The sequence below is a fragment of the Acartia tonsa genome, chromosome 8 (assembly GCF_053477335.1).
Source record: "Acartia tonsa isolate MP-2025a chromosome 8, ASM5347733v1, whole genome shotgun sequence".
In the NCBI taxonomy this organism is placed as follows: Eukaryota; Metazoa; Arthropoda; class Copepoda; order Calanoida; family Acartiidae; genus Acartia; species Acartia tonsa.
The window spans coordinates 44383365-44393836 of NC_137267.1; the positions used below are offsets into that span (position 1 = coordinate 44383365).

At 32.7% G+C, this 10472-nt stretch overlaps 1 protein-coding gene across 11 annotated transcripts; it reads right to left on the reverse strand.

Annotated features, from left to right (window-relative positions):
• Positions 1–659: 659 nt before the first annotated feature.
• On the reverse strand, positions 660–6610 carry LOC145327031 (ubiquitin carboxyl-terminal hydrolase 9Y-like). 11 transcript variants are annotated; one of them, XM_080170517.1, is made up of 9 exons: positions 6494–6610; positions 5411–5464; positions 4965–5074; positions 4313–4445; positions 3724–3772; positions 2851–2966; positions 2034–2068; positions 1620–1731; positions 660–901 (listed from the first exon to the last, which is right to left on the reverse strand). In XM_080170517.1, the coding sequence occupies exons 2-4, from the start codon at positions 5454–5456 to the stop codon at positions 4395–4397; spliced, it is 207 nt and encodes a 68-aa protein (XP_080026643.1). In that variant the 5' UTR covers positions 5457–5464; positions 6494–6610; the 3' UTR covers positions 660–901; positions 1620–1731; positions 2034–2068; positions 2851–2966; positions 3724–3772; positions 4313–4394. The 11 variants fall into 11 exon arrangements, with proteins under 11 accessions (XP_080026643.1, XP_080026642.1, XP_080026641.1 ...); XM_080170516.1 differs by having other exon boundaries at positions 660–921; XM_080170515.1 differs by having other exon boundaries at positions 660–924.
• Positions 6611–10472: the final 3862 nt, after the last annotated feature.

Consider the following 10472-nt stretch of genomic DNA (forward strand, 5'->3'; position numbering starts at 1 on the left):
GTTAAGTGAAAAATTTTTAGTGTTGAGGAGATCCGACACTTTTTTGTGTAAGCTTGACTAGTGAGAGGATATGTTATTTTGCAAAAATCCTTTTAGAACGTAATTTCCTTATTAGATATTTTGGATTTAACCTCCAGGTTCAGGTGCTGAAGCAAAAATTTTTTTGAAGAGTTAGAGATCAATGTATAAGACAAAATATGCATCTTTTATCTTCAAATATGTAAATAACATTCAAAAAGATGATAATTTTTTTTTTTTGTATTCATTTGAATCCGGTGAATAGGAACCGGTTCTCATCAAAACGAAAAAACTATGTCTAGCATCGTATTATATCCAGTTTTCTATGAATATAGAAATGTACAATCATAAGATTAAAACCAGTTTTCTATCCCGTGCCTTCGGCATCTTGGGGCTAAAAAATGGTTTTAATTTAATAATTGTACATTCTACATCCAAGGATTTTTTTTACATATAAAGAAACTTTTTTGTCAAATGACCTATCCTCTCATTCTCCTAAGACTGAGCCTATACTTCCTGTTTACGCAAAAGTGTCAACCCCCCCCCCCCCCTATTATATTTTAAGCTAGAGAATGAATTTAAAAATGCCGATGAATAAGATAAAGAAACACAACAACTTTGTAAACTAATATACTAACATATGAAGATTAAAAATAATTTATTACAAGAAAGTTTTAATTTTATATCTATTTATTAAATTATAGATAACATAACAAAATATAAACATAACAACATCCATCAAAGCAAAGCTTAAAAAATCTAATAGACTAACAAATAATGAGAAGCACATTTTACTAAACTAATATTTTTTAAGAGAGTGCAATAAAAATTGCAGACCTTTTGAAATTGAAATTGTGCAGCTTGTATAAATAAAAGAAAACTGCTACGTATAGTAAGAAGGTGCTACTTTTAAAATGTCCAAGCTGACTTAAAACCTGAATGCAAGTATATCATGAAATATAAAGTATAGGAAGTGCAAAAAGAAAGGCTTTCATTTTTTAATTCAATCTGCGCGGCTTGTATTAATGGTAGAAGAATTCTATGCATATCATTAGAAGTCATATACTCTAATTTAGTAGGTTCTATTTAAGTGCGTTTTGTATTTAAGAGCTATGTTATAAATGTGCAAGGATCGAAAAAAGTTTTAGGTCAGTTAGGACATTTTTATCAACTAACTACTAAACTATTTGTAACACAGAAACCGTTCTTATAAATACTTTAAAATACTAGAGCTTAAAGCGGCTCAAAGTATATGCATATTTTTTTCTATTAACACAAGCCGCGCAGTCTGAATTAAAAAATGTATGCATTTCTTTCTGCACTGCACACCCTATACTTTATTATTTAACTAGGTATTTTTTTGGGGGGGGGGTGGGAAATTTTTATTTTTTTTTTTGGGGGGGGGGGTTGGAGGCGTCCCACTCCCCAAGAAAATAGCTTAAAACCACCACAGAACCAATGGATATATACCCTGAAGAGTAGAATTCAATCGGTTCAGTGGTTACAGAGATCTTAAGGGACGGACAGACAGACATCATTCTACTTTGTATTATTGAGGATTTATTTGCAAGTCAGGTTTTAAGTCAGTTGGGACATTTTACCAAGTAGCACAGGAATCTTTAATATATTTAAATAACTAAATAACCTAAATATTACATTTTTTTAACATATCATAGCAAATTGCTTAAAAACGGTATATTTGAAATAAAGTTACTAATGTTTTATTAATAAAAATGGCATTATCCCTTTAATTTTTTTTTCAATTTTAAAATTGTTATTCCCCCCCCCGCCCCCCCCCCCCCCTCCCGGACAAAAATATGAAACCTAACCACGGCGCTTGTTTTCAATTAGGTTAGGTTAGGTTATAGGCTAGGGGGCCAAGCACTGCGGCTAGGCAAGCCAGGGGGCCAAGCGCCGCGGGCAGGTTTTATAGTTTAATAATGGGATAATGGGAGGGGGGAGAGAGTGGGGACTAAAATTTTCAAAATTGAAAAAAAATCCTAAGAGGATAATACCATAAAAATTTAAAATGTGAATATGTGTTATATACCTATAATATATATACATATATAAATTTTTATTCGACTGTAGAGTATGCAACAATTTTAATTATTACACACAGGCACAAGGAATAAATCATTTGATTAGGTATTTTTACTTCATTTACAGGGGTGTATATTCTGCACAAGATTAATTTTTTCCCCCAGAAGGATTTAAAATGAAAAAATGCTTTCCAGTATCACTTAGAAACCGTTTAAAATACGGTGGATAAGAACCGGTTCTAAACCATACTGAAAAATTACGTGTAGCATCGTATTATAGCCCGTGCCTTCAGCATCTCGGGACTGAAAAAATTGGTTTAAATCTTATAATTGTACATTTTCATATACAAGGAATAGTTATTTCTCGCATCGTATTATAAACGGCTTTCCGCGGATATAGAATGTACAATTATGAGATTAAAACTAGTTTTTTTAGCCCCGAGGTGACGAAGTCACCGACTAAAAAAACTAGTTTTAATCTTATGATTGTACATTTCTATATTCGTAGAAAGCTGGATATAATACGATGCTAGACATAGTTTTTTCGTATGAATGAGAACCGGTTCCTATCCACCGGATTCGAATGAATACGAGAAAGTAGTTTATAATACGTTGCAATAAACCTAATATTTTACTACTTTAACCCTAAAACATATTTTCTAGTTTTTCCCCAAGGTGGGGACGAGGGGCAGAAATGTTTTTAGTAGGTTTTATTCGCCCCCCTCACACATATTTTATTTGTAAACCCCTCCCCCCTCTTTAGCCAGGGATCCCATGCAGAATAAAAAACCCTGTTAATTTAACAAGAAAAAAATCATGGACATAAAAGGAAGGAGCGGGTTTCGTCATATTTTCACATTATTTTCTTCATTTCTTGTCGGTTCTTATCTGCTTCTTCGTTTCATCCTAAGAAAAAAATACATGAAGGTTTAGGTACAGGTTTCAGATAATAAAAGTAAAAACATTGTAAAGGAACTGGAAAGAATAGATCACTTTGATGAAAGGGCGCATCTTAACACCACAGGTGCAGAAAAAAAATATGAGCATATACAAGAATCACCCGTAGATCTTTTTGAATTATCATCTGATTTATGGGTATCTTTTTATTATTTAAGGATTTGGTTTTAATATGATTGTTTATGCTTCGTACTTTTGGATATTGTTATCCTTTTTATTACTATTCATCATATTTTTATAGTAAAGTATTAGGTACTTAACGAATATGTACGTGTTTTCAACATTACTTTTTAACTTCTGTACCTAGACATTTTTGTTTCATAAGATATTGTGAATTTAATATTTCTATATCTTAAGTTTCCGGAGTAGGTACTTAATTATTAACTAATAGGTAGTATAAAAGACTAATATAATTTAAATTTTTTTTCTTAATAAGCCACAATCTTAACCCATTGGTTGTAAGAAGTAGTTAATGTACCATGCAAATGCATAAAAATACCATAAAACTTATTAATTAGGATACTCAAGTCAAAGATATCGAACAAAAAGTAGGGTAGGGTAATTAATTATTGAGAAGTGAATATATAATGGAAAGAATAAGGGGAGGGGGGGAGCCCAAAGATAAAGCTCCATGTTGACGCAAATGTATCAAAACTTCCCGCCCTCTCAATCCTCCATTTACCTATCCCTGCTAACCGAAGCTTACCTAATAATGTGATTTGTTGGATTTATCCTCCAGGCAAGATTTCGGGCAACTAAAAAAACATAAGTTGAATAGTTATTTATCACATTTAAGTTTAGACAGCTTTTCGTGGATTTAAAAATGAAAAATTATGTCCTGTTTATTAGAATTGGTTATGAGGAATACAGAAAACTCTTATTTTTTTGTATTTAAGACAGTTTTTAAAAAAAATAATAAAACAAGGATGACAACATCCATAAAAGCGAAGCACTGAAACGGTAGGACAAACGGACATTAAGCCCCCCCCCCCAAAAAAAAAAAATTTTAAGGGTGTTGGGGGGGCGACAATAATTTTAAAAGTAACTTTGGCCCTATAGAAGCTTAAATCCAAAATTAGCTCTCTCTAGCTCTAAGGGTTCTCGAGTAACCGGTTTAGTTATCTAACTTTTGAAAGATTCACGAATGTACTGGGGTTGTTATATGATAGGTATCTTAGTTATAAATGTAAGTCTTGGAATGATTTTAGGCTATTTTACTGCCACCTCCATAGTCCCTACGCCTTTGATTGCAAAGCGCCTAGTTGCAATGGAAAAACTTATTTATTATTATCTACCTTAATATCAACTGTCTTGCTGAACCGTTTAAAGCAATTTTTTGTCAGTCTTTCTTGAGGTCAGGATCAGGGTCGAAATCGTTCACCGTAAACCATATGATTTTAGGCGCTGCTCACGGTTGCTGGCAAGTACCTGAAGAAAATAACAAAAAACATCAAACTGAACACTATGATTTTTACGGAAAACACAAGTCTGTATCATATTAATGAATTTATTATAACGTTGATGTTTGCCAATTTTCATGTTCTCTAAAAAAGTGAAACTTGCAGCGGGCTAAAATAACCCATCCACTCCACTCCTACTGCATGAACGAACTGATCAATAAATGAGTTTTATGTTAGCAACCTAAATTGATGGCAATTTTCTCTCATCATAATATCCACAGATATTATATGTATAACCATTATCATATTAAACCTAAGATATATCAAACTTTTTTTCCAGTTAGATTAGGTTTTGGCAGATCAATATTTTTTTTACAATGTGGTGTATGACCATATATGTCTTTGTCTTTTAAGTCCCAACAACTGTCCATACCCTTAGTTTACAACTCACTTGCTTTTCAATGACATAGAAGCAGCAGGAATAATTTAGAACAGTACTTTTATTAGACATCTAGCGAAAGAAAAAAAAAAAAAATGTATTTCTAACCGCATTTTTAGCGAGGCAGGTCCATATTTGTTTGGCCTGTGGGGCACACATGCACAGCTGGCCGTCACACAGCAAGAACTGGTTCAAAGACTTGAAGTTAGTGGTTGTATCTAACAAAAATAATAATTGTGTCTTAAGTAAAAGGATTTAGAATATATGTAAATATTATGAAAGAGTAAAATTTTTCGTTAATTTAGGCTTGCTTGCTTACTGGTCAGTTCGTTCATCCAGTAGAGGGGGAGTGGAAGGAAAAAATTGTTATCTTGACCCATTCCAAGTTTCATTTTTATAATTGAAGTGTGTGACTTTTGAGAATGAATGGTGAATAGACTGCGTCGAGATTAATGTGCATCAGTCAATTTTATTAACAATAGCCTATAACCTGCTCAAGATTCAAAGGTAAAATGCAAATAATAGGACATCAAAAATAAAACTTAAAAAATCACCTGTTATCAGGGAGAAACTCAGTCGGGTTGATTTTGTCCACATCATTCATCCTCCTAAAAAATATTTTAATTTGAAAGTCTAGATTACCAGATAATCAATTCCTTATTTGGAACAATAGTTACACAACAGGAGTGTATATTCTGCACAAGATTTATTTTTTTCCCAGACTGCAAAATATTTTATTGTTTTTTGAAAAATGGAAAAATGTTTTTAGTTAGTACTAAATGGATTTTGTGGATTGCGGATTCAAATTCTGGGTCCAAAAAATAGGGCAAAATGGGAGGATTGCAGATTGCCAACCCCATAAGAGATAGAAGGTGATAATAACAATATTACTGAAATAAGGACGGTAAAATGATTTATGGCAATCTAAATTTTTCTACCTTTCAAAATATATGATTTTAAGATGATAAAACTATATCATAAGGGTTCTTAAGTGATGCTCCCCCCTCACCCTTTCATAAATTAACTAATATGTGGGTTTTCCCTCCCCCGTTTTCTCAACAGAAAAAATAGCCACGTTCTATATCAATTATGTGAGGCCCATATGACCTTACCTAACGTATAACACAACAAAAACTTATCTTCAATATCAATATAAAGGAGGAGAAGAAGGGGGGGGGGGGGTGATTGTGTGTTCGTCTAGGTGTATGTCCAATTTAATTTTACAATATCATTTTATACTTCGTTTTTAGATTTGAGATTTAAAAGAAAAAAAGTACTCTAAAACATTCTATAACAATTGTATCTCCATATATAAGAAAATAATTTATGAAGCTATATATAAAATATGACAATCTTTTATATTATACTTCGTACTGTTGTTATGTCCCACCTAAGAGAGATTATCACTTTCCCTGTAACACCAGTTTTTTTTTAAGTTGAATATAGTGTTAGGTAATTTTCACAAAACATACTTTTTTGAGAACTGTAGGTACTAAATATGGTTTTGAAAAAAACAACGAGTACTAGTTTTAGTATAAGTTTGCATTGGAACTAAGTTAATTGAATAGAAAAAAAATTGCCTCTTAAAAATCCTTTATTATTGTAATGAACTATTTGAATTTCTATTAAACTATTACCTAAGCCAATAAAGCTTGACATATAATCCTGCTCCTCACATTTTTAGGAAGATTAAGAGAACACACTTAGTCTGCATTTTCAATCTATCTAAAATATTTTAGTTACCTAGTATGTTTTTCAACAGATTTTTTTAAAATACACTATTCTAAGACATGAAGATATAATTCGATTTAAGCAATCATTTAATTTTCAAGTCTCTATATATACTTAACATAAAATTTTTAATTAATTGTGATTTCTCTTAGGAGGGTGGTAGTACTCTTCCCTAAAATAATTAAAAACCTTCCTGAGACCTATGAGAAGCTACCCTGTTAAGGAGAGCCCGATCGGTTCAGCGGTTAGCGAGATCCTTTGGTACAGACAAACATACAGACATCCTGTTACTTTATTAAAAGGATAAAATATGAGAGTAAGAAGTTATCCTATAATATATGTGTACTATTGACATTGTATAGTTATTAACGTTACGTAACTATCAATTATCAATCATTTAAAGAGACAGCTGTTGCTAAAGCCCCTTGAAGTGAACCTTCCCTTTCCGATGTAAAAAAATAAGCCTTTCCCCAAATTCTTTACCCTTCTGTCTTTGAAAAAGGGGGGGGGGGGGAATTGAGGTCTAGATTATGAAAGTTATTCTGTAAACAAGCACCTTTTAATATCCAGACCACGCTATTTGAGATCCAAAATACAAAAATTCTGGAAATGCTGAGCACCTTGTAGGCGGGGTAAATGAAAAGGGGAAGGTTTCAGATTAAATTATAATTAGCGGCAAAAAAGGCTTATAGTGACCCAATACTAAATCTGTAAAATATTTATTCTGTTGTATATATTTTATTTCTCTTACGTAAAGCCGCCTTATTCCTGGGAAAATTATGGACCTCTTTCTCGGTATTTAAATTTTTTAGCTTAGGGGCATTTATTACCCCTGATATCTCTAAAACGGCAACTCCTAAGTTAAATCTGGCTTCAAATATGGAATCTACACTAAAAAAAAGTACACTAATATTAAATATTCTATGCTTATAAGGGTAAATACATATTCCCAAATTAAGATGTACGTGGTTCTTTATATACAATCTCAGACATTCTCTTGATGAGAGCCAATCTTTAAGGTTTAGGGTTAGACTTGAAAATTAAAAGTATTTTTGACTTCGAATTAAAGAATAAATATTTTTGAAAGGTTTGGTGATTTTATTTTTATTGTCAAGGATCCGGATCCGCACTGACCAAATTTTGAGGATCCGGATCCGGATCCGCAAAAAATCAATGCGGATCCGAAACCCTGCCATGAAGGACGTCCAAGATTTTCATTTCATGAGGGGAGTTAAATGAAGGGTTTCAATGTTTGAGGGGGGTAAATACCCAACCCTTGGAAGTCTATGCGACTAAGTAATGTGGATTAACAATTAAAATAGTATTACAGGAAAGTGCTTAGTAATGGTTTATGGCACATGGACCGCAAAAGAACTTTAAAAATACCTATAGTTTATTTATGCTTATTTAAGGTTAAAATAAGAAAAGATTAGAGCCCGAGCAGTGGCTAAAAATAAAGTGTTACAAATAGGGTTGGCAATCCAAATCCGCTAAATTTTTGGTCAATTTTGGCATCCGAATCCGGAATCCGTTTTTTAATAGCAGATTTGGATTCTTAATTGGTAGGCTAAGCTTAGCATCTTGGGTTTTTTATTTCAACTGTTACATCACTGTAACCTTTTAGAAGGCAAAGATTATCATCATTATATATAAAATCTTTTAAAACACCTTAAAAGAGAACACCAAGAACATTAATTTTTAAGACATATGTAGCACTTAAATTTTTTAAAAAAGCCTATAAAAATATTGCTAGAATCCGGAATCCGAATCCGCCAAAAATAAGAATCCGGAATCCGCCATTTTTTAGACGGATACTTGTAAGAATCCGAATCCGGTTAAAAAATTTGACGGATTGTCATCCCTAGTTACAAATAAAAGAATAATTGAAATTTATAGTCTGAAGAATCTGTCAAAATATAAAAACAATTGTCGTAAATATAGGTTGCTAATAAGGACCTCATAGATAGGGTATATCGTTATTTTAGCCAGCTGTGAGGATCACCATATAAGAGTACATGAAATTCTGGTGCAACATCCATAATAATATATCGATTATAATAAAATTCTATGAATAGGTACTGTCCCAGAAAAAAAGGGGGGGGGGGATGTGGTGACTTGTGCCACGACATACCGCCAATTTTATTTTGGGTGCTACTCTCTTAGTTTTAAAGATAATTGGGTAAAATCTTTTGGGCTGGGTCACTAATTACCCCAAGTTTTGGTATCTTTAAAAAAAAGGCGGCGGGACCGCCGCTCCCGCCGTTCACCGCCATTTCCGCTGCCACCAAAAAAAAATTTTTTATTGCATTTCTCACCGAAAAATTTTTGAAAAAAATAACATGGTCTCAAATGATTCCAAATTGCCTAATTCGGCGAGAAATGCAATAAAATTTTTTTTTTTTGGCGGCAGCGGAAAGTGGCGGTGAACGGCGGGAGCGGCAGTCCCGCCGCCGTTTTTTTTAAAGATACCAAAACTTAGGGTAAAAAGATTTTACCCAATTATCTTTAAAACTAAGAGAGTAGCACCCAAAATAAAATTGGCGGTATGTCGTGGCACAAGTCACCACATTCCCCCCCCTCTTTTTTCTGGGACAGCACCTCTCATAGAATTTTATTATACTCGATATATTATTACTGGATGTTGCACCAGAATTTCAATGTACTCTAATAAGGTGATCTTCACAGCTGGCTAAAATATCGTATTAAGAAATTTTTATTATTGTAATTGAATACAGTGCAACATACTTAGTTAAAGAGAAGCTGCGCTTAAAAAAATTACCTGTAAAAATGGGAGGAAAAAAGGAATAACAAAAAACAACTGAATCTTTAATAATGCTTTGATTTGCCTATTTATTTTTAAAAGATTTTTAAAAATTGTGTTCGAAGATTTTTAATTTCTCATCATTTCGGTCAGATTTACCATTTTAAGTAAATAACACTTAGAATGAATATACAAACAATTTGTTTTGTAAAAATCTACTATTATTAGGATACGTAATGAAATAAATCTAAAATAAAAATATTTGAAGGGCAGTGTTGACCCCCAAAGACAACTGAAAAACAGGTTTAGGTTTCGTGATTATTTATCCGAATTAATTTCGTTGTTGGTATAAGTTGTATTAGTCATTCTACAAAAACTTAAATAATAAAACATTAAGGATTCAAGTGAAAGGTTTCGTGATTTTTAAATCAAATATATTCTTCAATTATGATTTCAATCCACTTACCATAGACGTCCAAGGTGGGGGTGGGGGGAGTTTACCATCCTCAAATTTTTAAACCCCTCATTTTACCCACATCAAAATTTTAAAAATACATTAGATTACCCTCTCAAATCTTTGAAACCCCTCATTAACCCTCTCAAAAAAAAAAGCCTTGACGTCCTTGGCCACTGCCCTTGTGTTTTTAAATCCATTTGTCAGTCCTTCAATTATTTTTTTTGTGTCTCGCTAATTCCGAATGTTGTCATCTGAAGTGTCCTTTGCAACAGCGATGATGAAAAACCTCCCCAATCCCTTTTTATAATCTTCATTATAAAAAGGATTACAACATCCATAAATAGCAAAGAACAAAAAATCATTATTGGGAATACATACATGGAGATTTGAAAGGTATATTGGAGAAAATAATCACGAAACCTTTCTCACGTATTTTTATATTTCTTTAAATTTATATTATGTAGAATGACTGACAGACAGACGGACAAAGAAAATTACATACTGGATGCTCACTCGTTGGTACAGGGAATCCTTACAAAAATGATCAGCCGTCTATCTTAAAAGCAGCTGAGAAAATCACATTTTTCCATATGTTATGGACACTTACAGACGGACAGACAAAATGAATTATAGAGTAGCTTCGCTACTAAAAAGGCAAATCAAAGCA

What these genes read in the sequence shown, in the direction of transcription:
- LOC145327031 (XM_080170518.1), bottom strand. Translation starts at nt 5,456, where the DNA reads ATGATGTGGACAAAATCAACCCGACTGAGTTTCTCCCTGATAACAG. An exon ending in GAGTTTCTCCCTGATAACAG is followed by an intron (nt 5,075 to 5,410) that starts GTGATTTTTTAA and finishes TATTTTTGTTAG; the next exon opens with ATACAACCACTAACTTCAAG. An exon ending in CCTGCCTCGCTAAAAATGCG is followed by an intron (nt 4,446 to 4,964) that starts GTTAGAAATACA and finishes TATTTTCTTCAG; the next exon opens with GTACTTGCCAGCAACCGTGA.